This window comes from Aythya ferina (genome assembly GCF_964211825.1).
Source record: "Aythya ferina genome assembly, chromosome: Z".
Classification (NCBI taxonomy): Eukaryota; Metazoa; Chordata; class Aves; order Anseriformes; family Anatidae; genus Aythya; species Aythya ferina.
The window spans coordinates 8,346,066-8,366,936 of NC_140299.1; the positions used below are offsets into that span (position 1 = coordinate 8,346,066).

The window sequence follows — 20,871 nt, forward strand, 5'->3', positions numbered from 1 at the left end:
AGCAAGTGTGGAAGAATTACTGACTGTTACCCACAAATCTAGACAAACTCTAGAAGCCTCACTCTGCTTGAGATAAAATTGAGATCCAAGAGCCCAAATGACGGAGAGTAATAACAAATGTCAACAAAAGCTAGGGGAAATATATGCTAATACACCAGTACTAACTCAATTCATACTCAATATGTACAGTTTCTCAATTCTTTGCATATTCAGCTCTACAGTGACTAACAAAAAGGGGGAGATGAGACAAGATTAAATATTGTGCATCAATTTACAGTCTAGCCTCCTTTCTGGAGGAGAGTGATTCTATATGCTGCTCTATTATTTGTGTTGTGGCCAGTTACTGCACTACAGCGAGACATCCCCATCCCCAGGCACAAAAGGCTTTCTCTGAGCACAGACTGCAAGGCCCTATATAGCACCAGATCCAAGGCAAGTGGTGCCTAGGGCAAAGTGGAGGAATGAGCAGAACAGACACCAGTGCATCACTCCAGCGAGTTCAGCACCTCTTACACTATAGAAGCAATAGAGGGCTGTGGTTTATCTTTAATGTGTAACAGGGATATCAGAAAATCCCAAAGATACAGGTCCAAAGACCAGACATTGACAGAGTGTGTGGAGTAGAAACTCCACAAGGCCTCCTCTGGCTCTCTGCGTGTAATATAACAGCACAGCTGCATTGCAAAGGGGAGAGACACTGCTCAGCCTCATTCATGCAGCTCCCCACAAACACTCTAGGTCTTTTGCTGAACTCGTCCTGCAGACTTTCCTAAAAGGAGCAATAAAAAAGCTACTATTTGGCTTCACAACAGATCTCTTGAAACTTCCTGTCCCCCCCACACTTCTCCTGACTAAAAACCCTAAAAACACTAGCACAAGAACGAGCATGTTTAAGCTAGCTGTGATTGTGACTAGATTGGAAATTAAAAGGTGTCAAAATTAAAATAAAATTAGAGGGTCTTTTAAAACACTGATCCTTCAAAAATGACACGCTGCAGAAAAGTAACAAGTGAACCAAAGCAGATTTTCACAGCTTTATGAACAGAAATATGTTATGAGGGTTGGCTGGGAGCGCCAGAAGGTTCCTGATAGTCCTGTCCCCTGCAGATGAGGCAGAAGTATCTCTGGCACGTTCGTTGTCCACTCAGAACATTGTAATTGAATTGTTGTTAAATACTTTTGGACTGTCCCGCAGCAGCTTCCAGAGACAGGAATGTAATAACGCAACTTGAGCTTTGCCAACATGAGACAGGTTCAATACAAACAGCTCATTCAAATCAGGATTCATGGGCTGCACACAGATCCCCAGACATCACACCAGAGCAGTGTACCAAGACAGCTTTCTGGGGAAACCAAGAGTAGCTTTCCAGGGTTACCAGATCTAGCTCCTCACCAGAGGTAACACCATGCAATCCTTTCCACAATCAAATTCTATCCCAGAAGTTTGTTTTTCTTACTCCCGTATTTCTGATTTTTAATTTCCTTCTATTTATAGGACAAATTTATTCAGCAGATTTATAGGCAGATTAAAGCAAAGAGCATTGGCAAGTTAAATATACTTATTTGCATTGAAACAGAGCAGTAAGACCTCACAGGACTTGTCCAGTTACCTGGAGCGACAGCTTGCACTTGAGTCTTATTCTGCACTGTTAAGAGATAAGTAACATTTTTAAAAGCATCTAAGGATCCTTCATCAGTGTTGGCCAACAATATTTATAGCAACAAAAAAGTTCCCTGTGAAGACAGTGAAATACAAAAAATCCATAAGAGCATCTGAGCAGTGTAACTGGAAAAGTTCAGGTACCATGAAACCCGTTAAGTGCTTTGCAAACACTTTTTCTTAAATACTAAAGTACTGCCTTCAGAAGTAACTACGTAAAAGCAATACCCTCTTATTTCAGTAACCTGTTCACTTAAACCTGCCAGCTACTGTGGCCATGGAACTGTTTTCTTTTTACCATTTCTTTTACTTTTGCAGATACAGAACGTGAGCCATATTCTGCTCTTGATGCTTCATTAACAATTGCAAGGTGTCGTAGCTTAAAGTGAACAAATCTGTTGAAAACATTTACATGAGGACAACCATATGCCCAAATTGCAATCAAAAATTTCATTTAGAGGACTTCTGACAACAGCAAGGTGCCACTTCATTGTCAAGTTCTAAGCTGAGTCTACAAAACTACTAAGATGGGAAAAAAATAAATTCATCTGACTAACAAGGACTCAAAATATGCAGAATTCAAATGACAAACCTTCCCAATGGCATTTTCAGATTTCCAAAGAGTAGCACTAAGCAGTTCAGATGGTAAGTATGCGGTTTAATTTATCAAAACATATGCCAATCTACCAGAAACAAAACAGTATAGGGATAATACAAAGCCTGGCAGACTGCAAAACGCTGAAAGAAAAGATGAACTACTAGATCAATCCTATTTGAACCTTGATCGTGGTAGATGAGTACAGAAGCAATAGCCTTGGCCTGGCAATTAAATTTAAACATAACCATCACCTGGCAGGCTTCAAAGCCTAGTGTGGGATGCTGTCACAGCACGCCGACTGTGTCCCCACTGCACCTGCTTTGGCACCAGGCGAGATGCAGTCACAGAACACCACCGTTCTCTGATTTCCTGGTTCCTCCAGCCAGGAGGGTTTGAGAAAGTTTTGATAGCCACAATTGTTTTATTCCATTTTAGTCTTGATACTTGGGATATACATCCTTCAGCTGGCTCGTTTCTAAATCACTTCAGTACTTAAACTGTCACACTTGATGCATAATCTGACACCACAGAGTCATAGTTTGAATATTTCAGTTCTATTACTTTTAATTCTGTACCAGTTAATCATATTTTATTTAAAGGTAAAATGTTAATCTTCTGATGTTAAAAATCATCATACTTTACCTTTTTATGGCCGCATATTAAAATAAGGATAGTTGCCAATTACCTAGAGCCTTTTTTTCAGCATTTAAATGAGAAGTTGACAAGAGGTCAGTTCAGAACCTGTGCAGTGTAACAGCCTGCTCTGCATGACAGAAGCACTCTTAAAATTTCCCAGTACTCTACAAGAGGAAATTAGTATCTCTCACCAATTGCTACCCTGCTTTGATGGATACTATTTTGATCCTGAGTCAAAGGTTTACCAAAAAGCACCTTGCTCCAAATTGTTTGCTACAAACTGGTTGTGTACACTGTTGCAAGCTCAAAACCTTAATAGAAATATACACATAAACATTGTTGTTTTGATATTGCTACTTCTCCTGACTTGAAATATGTCTGTACTGTTGAGATTCACACACACACACCCCAGAATGAGGTCTTAGACTGCAAGCATTTCCCAGTAGGCATTTTTGTCTCTATCCTTGTCTGCAAAGCAACTAGCAAATTGTTAATCATCTATAATTAAAGACACCATAAGCCCAGAACCCATCAGAGTATATCTCCAGTTTGCTCACGTGGTCCTTTATGCATAAAATATGCCTTTTCATTTCAGTCCAACTACCCTCCTGCATGTGGGTGCCTCCTTCAAGCCTTCTCCTATGACATCCCCATGAAGAGAAGAAATAAAAAAAAAAAAAAAAAAGTAATACACAAGGAAAGTAACAAATCTGAGAGACACCTTTCTCTCAGTCTTTTACTTGACCCTAACTTTTAGACTAAAAAGATTTTCAGAGACATACCACATTTGTATTGTTCAAGGCTGAGAGTATCCGTGAAATGCCATAAATAAGCAACATGTGTACACGTGTACATTTAACCTTTGATGTCACAGAAAAGCCAGCAAGCAGCACCCCAAATCTTTAAGTATATAAGCAGAAGAGAAGAAAGCAGAAAGAAAGGAGCATCACCCAACATCACGTAGGGTAAGTCACTAAAAGCATAGCACTGAGCTTGATATATGCAGGGACACACTTGTTTACTGAGGTCACGATAGGTTCTTACGCAACATTCCTCACATCTCAATATTTACTTCTTCCCGTGACCGCAGCTGTATACTGTAGGCTGCACTCATCAGCTCCACAAGCAAGTGGTTCCAAGATAAAGTTCATACAGAACAAGATGTGAACTATTCATTTCATTTTTAAATGGAAGAAAAGCGGTTCACTTTTGTTGTTCATAGTGTTTTGGCTTTTTACTCAGTCATTTCCTCATGCAGAACTGCAATTACCCACACTCTCTTAGGTTTCTGATGTTCTGCTTCCACTGCTAACTTCACATCATGTATCAAAGCTCTTATGATCCGCGTGCACATAATGAGTCAAAGCAACACATCACACAACAACCATCGTCCCTATTTAACTAGGCAGTGGGTTCACATACCTCCACCTGTCCAGAGAACTACAAAAACAAACAAAAAGTTATTTTAAATGTAAAACTAAACCTGACGACATACAATCCCACGTGCATTTCTGCGGACAAGCACTGAGTCACTAGACTCGGTGAAACATCCTTCCTAAAAAGCAGAGCAGGCACTGCGCTGAAACTTCTCCCTTCCTGAGCCTTCCGCACAGCGATGCCTGCTGCCGGCAGACCCGTCCATGGACTACTGCCTAGTGCAGCAGCTTGCTGGGTAAGGCTCCATGCCTTACACATCAGGCAGTCTCAAGGTTACAGTATTTTAGTTTCACACAGTCGCTACCTTGAATTTTAGAAGATTCTTCCTCCTTCGTGGAGAAGACAGCTCCCCGCCCTGCACAAACAAGGTATCTGTTACGACATTCAGAAGTGACTAGCAGGGGTGAAAGCAAAGTTTCATTTTGTACAGATTATTTAGAATGAAACAAACTATATCTAAAAGTGCAGATATGCTTTTTTATTTCTTTTGCGGTTCAGGGGAGGGGGGAGGGAAAAGCATCTCTGATTTGTATATTAAAGCACAAGCATCTGTCCTACTGATGATATTCTAGGGAAGCACATTAGCATAAAATTTAACGATGTCAAATAAGTGGATGTGAAATAGGGACTGCGTAAAGACACTATTTCCAAGCCTGACAGAAACATCACTGTTTAGAAATGCAAATGAAACCATTATGTTCAATAATTATATGAAAATATGAACAGTTCAGCATGTTTTCCAGCCCTGATGGCGGTTAATGGGATGTACGCTTATGTAAATAACTACTATTAAAGCTAATGCTGAAAAAAACTAATAAATTCATACTAAAGCAACTGATTTAGTACGCTTTTAAACCCCAGCAGTGCTCACTTATTAGAAAGGAGTGCATTCTTATGTTTAGAACTCATTACTGTTACAAGTCACTGCAACTCCATCAATTACCATGCATTAATGAAAATGGGACACATACAAAAAAAATTATTGCCTCTCAGCAGTTTTCTTTAAAGACAAAATATAGGGGTATTACCATCATGGGGCCTTGAGGGGAACTTATCAGCAACATAATCTTTATTACTACAACTGTACTCCCTGTGCTATAACCCTAGGGTATTTTTTGTCCCAAGAAAGGGCTAACCTTTATGTAAAACTGTTGACATGCATGCAGTGAAAGTGGCCATACCGCCATCAATAAAAACTTTCCATTTGCACAATTAAAAAACACTTTTAAATAAACATACACCCACTAGTATGTGAACATGAAAACATAGGTATGAAATTAACAAGTACGATTCCTGAAACTAGAACATGTAGGCAAAATGCAAATAGAATTATGAATAAAGGGTACAGACGGAAGTGTTGTATGAAGCTCTTGTATCTTGATAAATTCTATTGAGTTTTTCACTTACACTTTTAATGACCTCCTAGAGAGCCACGGAATTAACATTTCAAGGACACTATTCATTCCTCTTTGGATGTTTGCTACAATTCCTTGGCATTATTTGAAAAATTCTTAGCCTTGGTTAAACATTACATTTGATGCTGGAAACAAAACCAACACAATGCTGCTAAAGGAATGAATCCCTCCAGAAATTAAAAGCTGAGGTTTATTGAATATCTGTAACTCTGCAACTGGCCCACTTTCCTTATCTAAGCAGTCTCTGAAAATGAGATATTAATGTAACATCTACTGGATACTAAGAAGTTTAGCGAGGTTGAAAATACTTTTATATTAGTTTGCATCGACTGGCAGCTTGAAGTTAAGGATGGTTTGAAAAAATCCACAAGAGACTATGCACAAAGAACTGATGTCAAGCTGAAAGGGCCAAATGGAGGAGATTCACCTAGGACATCTCTGTCCACACACAGAGGCTAGACAACATCAGTGCAAGATGGCATTTTGTTACCAAAACTCACAGCACAGACTCACAACTCTCCAACTACAAAAGCATACATAAATAATACAGAGAAGGAAAGAAATCATGTAAGCTTTCATCAGACATTGAACAGTGACAAAGTTCATATAGGCCAATGACCACTGCAGCAGTCAACATTACATTAATGCTACGTTTAAGTGCTACGTACTTGAACAGGTAGCAAAACTAGACTTTCATAGGTCCAGCAGTTGACAGCATACAGCAGCAAACCTACACACGATGACAGTCTCTATGACAAATAAGAAAACCCACAAAACTATCTGATTGCTTTCACTAAATCTCTGTTGAAAGAGAGGTATGAAGTGGTTTGCTATCTAGACCATTAAAACTATTTCATGAGCAAAGGCCACTCTGAGGTTAAAAACAGTAAGACAAATTTGCTACTGATTAATAATAAAGCCATTCATTTTATTCTTCAAATCTAAAGTAATTACAAGCCAGAGTATGGCAAATGGATTTAGCAGAAGCCATTACGTCAGAAGAATCCTTTAAAGAAGAACAGTAATTTAAAAGACTAAACTGAATAATGAACTCTCCTGAACAACAATTATTATGAGATTGATTTATTGAAAGTGTATTTAATCATGCAAGAAATGTTTAAACTTTCCAAAATAGTTCAGGGAGACAGAGAAACCAATAGCAGAGTCAGCCCAACGTCCTCATTATAGTTGAGAAGCTGAAGCAGATGGAGAATTCATTTAGTTTAGAAGGATAAAGTACATCAATTTCTCTGAATCCACATTTCTAGTCAATTTGTTACAGTACCAGCTTCAACAATTAATGATCTCATTTTCCCATTTGTGCCTCCTTTTAAGAGATCTCAGTCTTTGTTTCCGAATGAGTCCGAATATCATACGGGAAAATTTAACTCAAAAAAGCATTGCTTTGAAAGATCACATACCTAAAGCCCAATGTTTCAGCAGTAGCCACAAGAGTAGGGTCAAAATTTAGTCAGGTAAGTAACCTAATTTGTTTGAGTGCCTAAAAAAAATCTGCTTTCCACTTAAGACACTGATTTCTACAGAGAAATAACTGTTACCTGACCTATTTCAGGCTTTTTCCTTATGGTAACTCCTGTTAATATATGAGATTGCTGTGGCTGAAGCTACATTTCTAATGACAGGTCCCTCCTGTTAAGTTCAGCCAGGTGCAACTCATCATCATATCCAGTTTTTGAGATCCAAACCAGATAGTATAAATAATATCAAGCCTGCAATCAAGATACCATTCATCCTTCTGAGCTGGAAGACTGGTTATCTGTCAAGCATATACCTCCTAGCCACTATCAACAACCTCACAGAGCACCACCCCCGATCTTCAGCCAGCAAGACTGCAGCTCAGAGACATTAAGAGTCTAGTGTCAGGAACAGATCCCTGTGCTATCAAAGTGTCAAGGAACAGATGAGATATGAGAACGCTACTAGCCCTCTACCCTCACCCCAGTGGGTCTCCAAAATTCAATGCCAGAGCTGCTGGATGGGAACAGCATCTCCTCTTAAATCAGCCACACACAGAATAACGTTGTACTAAGCTTTCCAGTATAAATTACAAAGCCAGCAACCCTGCTTCTCTTATCCCACATCTATACTTCTGTACTGACAGCACCATTTCACAGCCAATCTTGCACCACTGAGTGTAAAGGTTTAGGGCAACAAGCCAATACAGCTCATATGCTAAAAAGGCTGACATTGATTGTTTAGATGCTGCCTGTTGATTCAGGATCATTTCATAATATGGACAACATGGTTAGCTTGTGCTCAAAGGCACTAGGTAGGATTAAACATAGAAAGCTGAGTTTTAAATGAATCTCCAGCTATTGATCCATTTGAACACTCAACATTACAATATGTTTCACCTTGTTTTAGTTTAAAAGTTCATGAAAAATTCAAAATACCTTATTTACCCAATAGTCCTTGACTGATTCTTTTACATTTAAGAAGTTCTAAAATACATACATTATTTAGCCAATACTGCTCTTACAGAATAGCATATAAATATTCAGGGACTTTTTAATAAGTTCAGCTTTTATTCAATGGACCATAATGGTTGCTTAGAAACATTTACCAGTCAGGGACCTATAATAACAGTAAGGGAAACACCTTCAAAGAGTAAAGCAGTTGGATAAAATGGAAGAGAAGAGCAAAACACTAATTTTTCATTCTCCTCACATGCCTTCAAACAAATTATGATACACAAAATGATATACAGGATGCATCCACATATGAAAAACAGGAAGGGAGAAATTTTAAACTATAAGCTGAGACAGCCAACATAAGCAACAGAAGAAAAAGCGTGATAGTAATTCCAATCGCTCAGTTTGTAGCTTGTTGTCATTAATCCTATAGAAAACTTAAGAAAACCACAAACTGGACTCGGACTTAGCCAACTTTAAACACTGAAACTGTTACTGGGTTTTAAATAAACTGTCTGACTTTTGAAAACACTAGGCACAAGTTTTCTGTAAGTGGCAAGGTCTCTTCGCACCAATTTTCTTCTTGCATTTTTAACACTTTTTGCAGGGCAGGGATGAACAAGGCAGGGATCCAACTTCCACATACACACAGAATCATAGAGTATCCTGAGTTGGAAGGAACCCACAGGGAACATCGAGTCCCACTCCTGAACCACATGCTTAACCATATTGTTAATCTCCATATCCTATTTCTGTATGGCACTGTGTGTTGTCAATGGGAGTTCAAACCAACTGTCCTTTTGCGAACGGCAGCACTGGGGAGGCACACACACACCTCATAAGCACAACACCAGGACAATACATGCAACAAAGTACATTGCCAAAGGCTTTTATGCAACGCCCATTGTTTTGCTTCTCCACCTGTGATGACAATACTGGTGGGTCAGATTTAAAAAGGAAATGAAAGGGAATAAAGGGAATAAAATTTATCCTCCCATTCTCAAAAAAGAAAATTCAACATTACAGAGAAAGTAAAGCATAATACAGAACAGTCACATAAATTCTATAGGCTCATACCTGCTTTCCTATCATTTTGCTCTTTGGCATTAGTCAAATTTTCTTCCAAAAAATAACGTTAATTCTCGATTAACACAGAAAAACAGGAAGAGGAGGAAATATGGAAGTAGAACTAATTTACAAATATATGCAAGAGCAACATAATTAGCAGTACTATTGCAAAACTAAAACTGTTTTATTAAAGACTCCACATAATGTTTGTAAGAAGCCCATTATTCTTCCAGCAAATTAATATTCTATCTCACCAACAATATCAGAAAATGAACTTTTTTTAGTTAAATTAATATTCTTGTTAACTGCATGCAAAATCAAGTAATTAAGTAGTGCTAAGTAGTTATAGTATTAAGGACATATGTAAAGAGCCTGTGATCATGTTTAGACTAGCCAATTAAATCATATAGGATTTGCTGTATGAACTTGGCTGAGTCTTCAAATCAACAGATCTTAGTCAGAAAATAATTCCACCAAAAAGCTTAAGAAATGCAGGTACTTTCTAAATATAAGCCAAAACAAACATTTAGTAAGGCTGCTGAGTTTAAATTTACATAAAGAAAAAAAAGTTTGCAATAGAGAGAATCTCTTCACCACTTTTTCTCCCTATTCTTTGTCTCCAAAATGCTTGTTCTGGCAAGGAAATACATGTTCCTTCTCATAGCTTAGAATTCTATACCAATGTTTTATTATTTATTTTTAAGAAGTTTCCTCTTACCAAAGTAAGAAATATTTGCAGAAATGTTAACGCTGTTTTTGCTTCTGCATTTATGCAAGAGCATCAAATTTAGATTAGAAAATCCTTAATGGTGATAACAAGAAAAGCTAAAGACCATAACATAATTTCTCTGGGCTTTGAAATAACAGTAGTATTTGTTTCTTAATAATCTCATTATTATTGTTTTTTTCCTAAGACATCTATCATGACAGTACTGGGGCATCTTACAAAAGATAATTCCCCACTTCTTAAATTAAATCATATTTGGGACCTAAGTTAATAATGAGTGCTTGAAAAAAAGCCAGAAAAAAAAAAAAAAAAGCAAAGTCAAAAGCTTTTCTCTTAGCAGCTCCTAGCATAAGTAGAAGGAATAACATAAATAGCCTACGCGCACATGACACAAACTGCTTCTCCCTTATTTTGAAAATGGAAACGAAACAACAGAAATTTCAAAGGACATTTAAGTTGCAAGTCAAACACTCCAAAGAAAATGCTAGAATTTAGATTGTTGGTATGTATCCAACATGATCTGAGGATACAGCATCAAAAAGACAAATACTAAATGGGAATGCCAGAGTTAGACTGCACGTGGTGGTCCTTCTCGCATAAGCTTTCTCCAGCACTGTTTCAAAGTTTGAGTGACGCTACAATGCACTGAACCAACACGTACCATTTTACACCAACCGTCTCCCAACCATCTGACTGATCCTAGGTCACCTGCCCCCAGTGCTGCTTCCTCCTTAACCCGAATTCCTCAACCCAAACACTTCTAAACTCATCAGTCACAGTCTTCAGTCACAAACTTCCAAGTCTTTCCTTCCAGCCAGGCTCTAGTGCTCTTTCCTCAAGCGCAGCCCTCACTTCCATTCTAACATACTGCTTAATCTTTCCTATCAGGAGATTCATCACTTACAGACACAAGATCCATATCTCTGCCTAACTCAGCTTCCATTTTTTTCCTTTTGCTACTATTCATTGAAAACATGGTCATTTTCACTATTTTGACACCAAACTCCTTCACCTCTCTACTCTCTCCCTTCCACAAGTCATTCTCATTTGACTCATGCCTCTCCTTCTACATGTCCAGATCCCCCTGACACAGGATGCAGCCAGTTCCATGCCCCATACACAACAGCCTGAGCCAGAGATGCAATGGGAATGCTTATATTGTGCAGGTGACCTAAAATTTGTGCTTTGAAAGAAACAGAGAACATGTTACTGGATTTTTCCAGAGTTTATAAATTTGGCCCAACGTAGATTTTAATAAGAACAGAAGAATTCATAATCACAGCACGCATACCTTACATCACTTAGTATCTCCTCTCCAAAGAACAGTGCAGCAGAACCTATTAGATACAAGCCTGCAGGAGTTTCACATATGCAAAATAAGGTTTGATCCTCTTTTGTTTCTGGAGCTCATTAGGACACTTTAGGTCAAGGGTTGTTTTGTTGTGTTTTGTTTTTTTTTTTAAAAAAAGTCACACGCTTTTAGACATGGACACACCATGTGAAAAACTAAGCCACAATAGCTCCTTTTGACCAAATCATAAGATAATGTGTCAGGTCTGATGCTGCTGCTTTAGGGAAAAGACATAGCCTAGATGACTACTTAAAATCCCTCATTTTCTTTCATTCTATGATAACAAGGTTTTGGCAACCCTAACAACAGGCTGGCCTACTTACAATTCACAGCATGCTCATCAGTTTTGTCCTCCATTAATGGTATGCCCTAGTAAGATCTGCTCAAATTTCAAAGTTACAACCACGGGAGAAGAATGGAACTGACTTGAAGTTTGCATGAAATTTTTTACATGAAATTTGCTGATCCTCACCCACACAGTACTGACCAAAGAAAATGTAGATTTAGGCTTTGGAGAGATGCAGTTCTACAGTTCTACATACTCAAGGTTCTGCAGTGAAATCAGTGCATACCACCTCTTCTCCTACCCCCCATGCTTTTGTCATAGCTCATCAACAACGAATTCAAATAGATGAGTCCACAGAGAATCTCAAAGAAAAAAAATCAGCCACAACAAAATGAGAAATTTCTGCTTCTAAAGTTAGGAGTTCAAGCACACAAAGCATATCCTTGCTGCAAGAGTCTTAATAAGGAAAAGACGACAACTCCCTGAAAAAGCACACACTCCCATGTTATTCAAATTAAACCTCTACCAAGCTGAAGTTACACTTCACTGGATAGCTGTAGCTGTTATATCAGAAGCACCGATTTATTATTGTAGGGTAATTTTAAACACTGGGGTAGATAAACTAATTTTATAGAGAATAAATTAGCTTTGGGGAAAAAAAAAAAAAAAAAGTATGTGAAATTGATTTTACTATACTTGAAAGTTTTTCCTTATGTTATTATATTCCTGATATCTTATTTGCAAGTGAACTCTGTATATTTCAGAAGAATTTCAAGTTTATGTACTTGAAAATAGCCAGAATCCATATTCTACTTTGGCAAGTCATTTCTACCATTCCTTGGCTCTGCAACAAGCTTTGAGAGATCAGAAATTAACTGATTAGGGATACACAAAGGATCTTGAATCATTCATGTATGATAGGCAAATATTCCTATAGTTAAAATTATATTGGTTTAAATTATCTTGTTTTATATTTCTAGGTTTTATAGAGTTTTATGAAGTGTAAAATTGCATATATTAACCTTCTGCCACGTCTTTCTGACTTCTGAAAAAGTATTCTTGCTTGTGCAGTCTATTTCTAGTAAACAAACAAAAGCAATAAAGCAAAAAAGCAAGCATGGCTACTTCCCAGTAACCAAATAAACCTCAGATGAATTGGTGAAAGCTTTCTGTAGGTAAATCAATACATACATGCGTATGATATATACATATATATATATATATGTATCAGGAACCTAACATCCCACCCACATTCATGGGTTGAATGAATATGTAAGGCATAACATACTAAAGAACACTAACTTCAGTGTAATCAACGTGAAAGATTTGCAATTACATCTAATAGATCTTGAATACATGAGATTTATTATTTTCCAGGAAATGTTCCATACCCATTTAAGCTTGTTCATGTGTATATTATTTAGTACAGACAACAGACCAAGTTCTTTCTATCAGTATTACTGCCACTAGACTGCAAGGGGATCTGCTGAATTATCAAGGGCAATGCCCTGCTGTGAGAACCAATGGATCAAGGAATTCCTTTCATAAGCCAACCAAGATTCACGAGAATAAAGCTCCCCTCTCCAAACATTCCAGTGCTTAACTGCAAAATGTGATTCCTCAAGTTTTCCAGAGCCCTCCTCTAACTTTATGCTTCAGTTTTTGGACTGTTTACCTCCATTGATTGCCATTCCAAGACTGGCCTACAGCCTGAAGAGTCCTTTTTTGTGTCAGCATTCGCTCTTCCCCTACTCACTTCACCACCATCTCAACCTACTTCTCTGTGGTTGGTCACTACTCACAAGTATAATATACACACTACAGCCCCTTCTCAGAAAATAGGTTCTCCCTTCTCTCTAGCTTTTCTAAGTTTATTTTTAACTTGAGCAAGGGATGACTCAGGACTGAAAACAGCACTATACACTAGTTTTCAACAACACAATACAACAGCATTAGTATCCTCCCCTACTTGAAATGCAGGTACTGATGAATTACATACTATTTGCTTTTAATGTAGTTGCAGCATTATCTCCTTTCTGTAGTCAACCATTAGCCTTCAGAGGAATTTAACAACAAAGCATCAAAATCAACAATTTGGGGAGAAATGAACAAGAGCATTTTGTAAAGACATATCCCATCACACTGAAGGAAAGCTGTACTTCCTGCAAGATCATTTTGCATGAGATATTCCAGGACTGGGACTAAGCGTATGCAGTTTTAACAAAAATGGAAGTCACACAGTCTGTAAAAAAAAAAAATCAGCTAACCTTATATTAATAAAAAAGGCTAAGCCAGCTAAACCCTGTAGTACATATTTATACGGTTTAAATGCCTTCAATGTTTGCTGCCTTTCTCTGGACTCGCACTGGAATACCGTGCAAGATAAATTTCAGACCTCAATTACAACAACCTAACAGGATTAAAAGAAAAAAAATCTATAACCATATTTTAATGCACAAATTCCTTATTGTCGTTTCTAGTTGACAAATATCTATTTCATAGCAAAACAACATCATAGGAACAGCTGGATGGCAGTTTTAAGCTCAAATGAACCAGCATCACATGCTGACAAGTCATCTCTCTGATTGCTTTTGAATGGCAGCACATGCAGATTTATTCTCTGCCATAAATTAGAACAATTATTTCTCTGTAGTTCACTTTTTATTTCAGACAGTGAGCCCTTGCACACATTTTTAAAGGATATCTTCCCTTTCCTTGATGATAAGTTCATTCTGTTCCTCTAGCTGTCTGATCTTCTTCTCAAATGACTCCTGTTCAGCTTTCAGCCGTTCTTCTGTTACCTCCTTTTCTTCACTTACCCTGAAAAGAATTGAAAGAAATAAAATAAATGCCCATAACCACAGTGCCCGACTTCCAATTCCTTTGCTTTCCAGGTAAGTGAATAACACCCTCTCCACCTGTAAAAAGCTCAGTTTCTCATAATGTTTATTTTATCACAGTACAATGGAAGTTGCATATGACAAGGCAAGAAATTATTTTTTCAAAGACACCGGTCTCACAACAGTGCATGCACATTAACGTGCAGCACAGAACTACAAAGTAAGGATCTGAACCTACAATGTGATCTGTGCAGTCTGATTTTCTGCAGCCGTAATGAAGACACACTGGGATCCATACAAGCCTAGAGCATATAGATAGAAAACTCAAGTGGGAGAGCTTTAGCTGCTGAGACAGAAAGAAAATTGAAAAACTTTTCTCTTTCTAAAACTATGAGCTAATTCTTCTTTTACATTTACTTGTCAAATGTAAGTCCAGGAAATGAATCTTTTTCTTGTTAGTTTTCTCCAAACAAAACACTTTGGCCTCTTCTGGGGATCTTAAAATATCAAGCCGCAGGAGTAAATTTTCCTTTCTGTCCGGGCCATGGCACCCTGTATTTTGCTGCTCAGTGTAAATAATCGGATCAAGATTAAAAGATAACAATGCGAGAAAGGTTTACAGTGATCATTTATTCTGCATCTCAAGGGGAGACTGTAAAAATAGCTATTCTGCTATCATGTAGGCAAGATGACCATTATGCACAGATGATCCTGTAACTGTGTTAAAAATGTGGGTCAGAAGTCATGGTTCTATAAAAGCTCTACACAGATACTAAGTAATAAGTTTAGACTAATAAATATTATTGCTCTGCACTTGGGCAATTTCTGTTGCTGAAGGCTCTTAAAATACAGCCTTTTATGCTGGTGAAAGAGCTGCTACAACGCAGGTGACAGGAGACCAAAGTAGTATCACCTTCAGAAAATTTCAAATTTTAACTTCAAGCTAAACAATCCTATAGGAAGAAAAAAAGGAAATATATATATATATATATGCACATGGACTGTGCCATCAGACTTGCTGACATCCTTAACAGAGAGAACCCCATTCAGGGACAGAGCCACCTTTGACATCATCACCTTTCCCTTAATAGGACACGGAGGTGTTTTGATATTCCAGCAAAAAAGCCATAAATATAATTAGGTTACCACTATGGGGTGAGCTACAGACAGACAGCGATCCCCAGCTCTAAGACTGACCTACAGCCAAACTAAGACTGACCACAACAGCTCAAACAGACAACACGAAGCTGTAAAATAATTGGTAACATTGAAACTTGCACCTTTTGTCTACAAACATCAAGACTGAAAAATAATACATAGTATATAAACAGATTTCATGAGGTAGGACAGTTTGAAAGCTAGGAATAAGCTGTTAGTGTTATAGTTTCTAAATTACACAAAAAGACATGGATTTAGCATCAAAATATTCCATTATTCACATGCCCATGGCCTTATCTTACAACCCTATGCTCTAGCAGTGTTCATCAAGCCATTCCTAGGCTGCCTTCCCTCCCCTCAAACAGCTGTACGAACTGTGGATCCGCTCCCAAAGCCCATGTGCTCCTGCAGATGAGCAGGCAACAAGCTTCTGAAAGCTATCAGCCACACATCCTTGCTCCTCGATGCAGTTACAGGTATGGTACATATGCTACATGCTGCAGACCCATCCTTTTCCATCTAAACCCAACCAGTTTGTTTTCTCTGAATCTAGAGCAATCAGGTAAAGTGACTAGAGCACATATGACCTACTTGGCACTATAATCAGCAAAAGATGCAACAATGCCTAAAATGCTCTAAAGAGTAGTAGAGAACAGAGAATAAAAGCCTGCAATTAGAAAAACTGAATGAACGCATCAAATAGATGAAGGACAGGAATGAAGCAAAAATTGGTGAAAAAGAGATCAGAAGAGGGGACAAGTATTGTCTCCAGGGTACTATATAAGGAGGGATACTTGCTTAATAACTAGAGAAGTGATGCTGCAGTAGCAGACGGTTCAGGACAACTCAAATACTGGGCCATGCTTGCATCTAGGAGTATTAAAGTGAAACAACAGGACAGAAGAATTAGATATAGAAAGAACGAACTAAGTGCTAGGAGAACTGGACTAAACCTAGCATGTTTTACCCATATCTGGATTCTGTGATTTGCTGCTTGTATCAGTTTGCATCACATTAACGTGCTGTGTTTGTATTTAACACAGATCACAGCAAGCTGTCATACTCCCAGACACATGAATATACTGTGCCACATATCTTATGCAGTAAATGACTGAGAACAGTAAGTGATCTTCGAAGAAACGTGGCAATATGTGTTTATGTATCACAAAGCAGGAGACAGCCCATAAAGGGCAGGCAAGATATAGAAGACAGTTACTCACAGGAGGTGGCAAAAGGAAGTTGGAGAAAAGGAATACAAGAATGTCATCAGATTATGCTGGATTTATGTCACATCCTATACATAGCTCAGTAAGGTTTTTTTTTATATCCTTATTTCCTTGCCTTCTGGCAGTAAAGAACAGATGATTTTTAGCAGAACTAGGAAGGACTTCACTGCTGCCAAGCCGCAACGTAAGAAGGCTCACAGTACTCCTAAGAAGGATTTTCGCCTGATTTTCTTCTGCTTGTGGTCAGAAAACAGCAGTAAAAGGAAAAAGGTGCCCCAGCTACAGGGGCACAACTGCTCCATTGGACAACACACTCGTATTCAGCTTGACTGTCGTTGTCTGCAGCAGCAAACAGAGGACTGACAGCTGAAAGGGAAGACAACAAATCAGTAGAACTATCCCTGATGTTCAACGCCTGCAATATTTCCTTGCATACAATTTATATTCAACTAACTTGTGGCATGGGATGTACAAACTTTGTTCAAGATTTGTTTTAAATTCAACACTTTGAAGCTTATGTAATTCCAGATGCACCTAAATAAAGATCTTAATTTTATTTTACAGGAGCCTCTGTAGAAAAAAAGAAATCACGATGCAGATATATCGACAGAAACCCCTCCTAGGACATCAGCCTTAGGGTTCCAGTTAATTCCTAATTCACCAGTTCCAATCATAGTGTGCTCCCAAATCCACTGCTGCTGGTAGTTCTGCCTGTCTTGGTGGAAGAAACTTAGCAACAAGTTTGCTGATGACACAGACTCATTCCACTGATGAAACAGGATTGATGTTCTCCAGGTAGAATTTTTGAAGCCAATGTATGGGTCATCAGCACTAAGTTTTATTTGTTTAATGAAAATTGGCATGCGCAAGGAAGAGCCATGATAATGCTAACATCAATGCCATGCTAGGGACAAAATTCAGAAGTGACTCTTCTTGACGGAAAGAGCCTACAATGAGGTGGGTAGAAGGGGAGGGGGAGAAGTGCTGATAAAGCAAATGAAAAAGAGTATTTTGTACTTTATAAAAGTGTGAGGAAAAATGAGCTTTTACCAAGAGAAATCCAAATGCAATGAGAACTTTGGCTGAGCAAGACAGAGAAGACAAAATAAATGAAAAGCACAGACTGTACTGGGATCTGTTCACTCAGATCTCACTGATCAGTCACATACTTGCTGGGAACATTTGCCTTTCAGGAACTCTTGCTTGATTCTAGTCCGCTAGCAAGCCGGCCAAGATTAAAGTATTTTGGTGACTGTTCCTGAAAACCACAAGTTTTACATTCCAAGCAAAAAAACAGAGCAAGGACCAAAGTAAGGGCATCACACAAAGCCCAGCACACATGGGACCAAGGCAATGCAATTCAGTATTCCAAGTGCAAGATGTGCACCAAAAAGATGAACCAAGAAGTTTATTGCCAGACTTGATCACAACATGCCTTCAGTAGAACTGGGCAATGGTGACATTTAGGAACAGCACTGCGGGAAAACAGAATGGCAGCGTTTTTGTCTAGGGGCACTGTTCACAAATTTGATACATTTTACTTGAGTGTAACAAGCAGTCTGTATAAATTAAAAAATAACCAAAAAACTCCAACAATCCCATAATTGAAATTGCTGCACAATGGATAAGTTTTATGATATGCAGCTTGCAAAATAATACAAAACTAGATCTCACAGCATGAATTTATAGCTGCAAATGACTTTTTAAGTACAATAGGTAAGTGTGATTGGTGATGCAATAATTCTAGGCATGCTTTACCTATCAACAAGAAGTAATTTCCATACAAGCTTAGGGATATCTCATTTGCAGTCTCACTGCCTGACTAATTAAGAGAACTCCAGCAGAATATTGTCTCTTAAAGTAACACATACAAAAAAAAACTAAAAAAAAAATATTGACGTGGAAGTTAAAGCCAGATAACAATTTGGTTAAATACGAGATAAATATGGGTAAACCCATGACAGCAGGCAGCCCAAGAGGGCTGACATCCTTAACAGATTTAGATTCCCATTTTCACCTTTTGTTGGAAAATTTCCATTTTAGTTGGTCAATTTCTTCTTCATATCAGACCAAGAAGTCCACATAATGCAATGCTAGTAGACAAGACTAGTGTCCCACACTGACAGATCCCTAGAAAGAGTTTGGGATTCCTGTGACAGAGGAAGGAGGAAGCATTTTCTCCAGGAGGTACAAAGGGCTGTCTAAAAGCTGTTTTTCTAGCTGCCAGATACAAGTCATTCTGGGCACACCACTGGCCTTTGCCAGAAAGACACTCATCTGATAGCAAAAAAATTCATTTTGTATCTCATTTGAAAAGGGCAATCACTCCCTCCCCTGTGTGAATAAGGGCATTAGGATACCTTTCTACCTAAATTGCTTTCAAAGATATGTTTGCAAAGACAACAGGGAGCCAGCTTTCCCCAAGTATTCTTACCTCAAGTAAGATAAACAGAGGAGTTAGATACAAATTCTCAACACTATGAACAAAAATATCTTCAGTGAACTATTCTATGCATCTTAGTCTATTCATTCAAAATAAATTTGCATGTCTGAGCTGCACTTTTAACTGTGCATGCAGAGTTATTTGTGATGCACGTGTCAAAGGAGGAGCCCGAAAGTCACAACACGACAGCTGTGTATCAGCTAGGAACGAGGCGAATGCTTGCAAGCACGCGCACATACTTTCCCTGCAAAGTTATGACCCTCTTCACGCAGCCAAATGCTGAGAGCTCTTAAAATCTGCCTACCACTTTTAAAACATTTCACTCCAGGACACCTTGTGACCATTCTCAGTAAGGCATTTAGCAAGTCCGTAATGCTCAACAGTCAACGGGCTAGGTCCCAAGGGGCCTTGCCCTGCTCCCTCTTGGAAGAGGCTAATGTGTCCTGACATCAGCGCTGAGTACAAGGGCAGGAATCTTTGAGTGTCTTCACTGTGTCACTGCTCATTTCATTACATAACCTGATGACTGCTTTAGGAGTAGCCTGCAGTAACAAAAGCTGAGAGAAAAGTCTTTTTATTTGCCTCTTAAAAGACCTCTGCTTGTAGGGAGAGTTAAAATTTGCTGTTACTGTGCCTGCCACTTTCCCCACCATGCCAGCAGCACCTTGCTATAAACAGGGTAGTGCCGTGCTGGCTGTTTTTGAAAATCATGGCTCGTCACACTCAAGAATTTCCCATTTAGTCACAGAGCATTTTGGCATTCATGGGCATGACTCATTCTGCTCAGAATTTCCCCTACAAAAACAACGTGAACAGAATCTGCTGGCACAATTAAAATAAAAACTACAATGTTCCAGCCGTTTAAGTTTGGACCCAGTCTGCCTCTCTTTACATCTTAATCATAGAATGGACCACAGAATGGTTTGGGTTGGAAAGGACCTTAAAGCTCACCCAGTGCCACCCCCCTGCCATGGGCAGGGACACCTCCCCCCAGCCCAGGCTGCCCAAAGCCCCATCCAGCCTGGCCTTGAGCACTGCCAGGGATGGGGCAGCCACAGCTCCTCTGGGCAGCCTGGGACAGGGCCTCACTGCCCGCTGAGTAAAGAATTCCTTCCTAACATCTAATCTAAATCTCCCCTCTCTTAGTTTAAAGCCATTTCCCCTTGTCCTGTCACTATCTACTCATGGAAAGAAGGAAAACAGATTGGGTATGTTCATAGGAAAAATAATGGTTAGATTGATAGGTGGCAACAGAGCAAAAACTTAGATTTTTTTAGACTAGAAAGAAGGATTAGAGAGGATACAGATGAGTCCTTCTGCTGGACCCTGTCTCAAAATTCAGTCAAGCCCCTAACAGCTAATGTGATGTCAGCCACTGGACTCTCCAGCAGCAGAGCATGAGTTGAGCACAGTAACTGGATTTTTCAAAGGAAGAGATAAAGCCTGCATTACAATTTACTCACACCAAGACAAAGCCCCACACTTCAGCATATTAGGTGATACACGGGCACACACCTTCCCAATGTTCAAAAGTGCATTGGGAATGAGAGTTGGACAAAGAGAAGAAAAAATATGAAGAGAAAGAAAAGTACAT

The 20,871-nt window shown here is 38.8% G+C and overlaps 1 protein-coding gene across 1 annotated transcript in view; it reads right to left on the reverse strand.

The window, feature by feature from the left end:
• Nucleotides 1–20,871, reverse strand: part of KIAA1328 — a 171,235-nt gene that overhangs the window by 137,981 nt on the left and 12,383 nt on the right. The window contains exon 5 of the mRNA XM_084504086.1: nt 14,315–14,430. Coding sequence (XP_084360212.1) covers nt 14,315–14,430 — 116 coding nt within the window. The remainder of the gene's footprint in view (nt 1–14,314; nt 14,431–20,871) is intronic.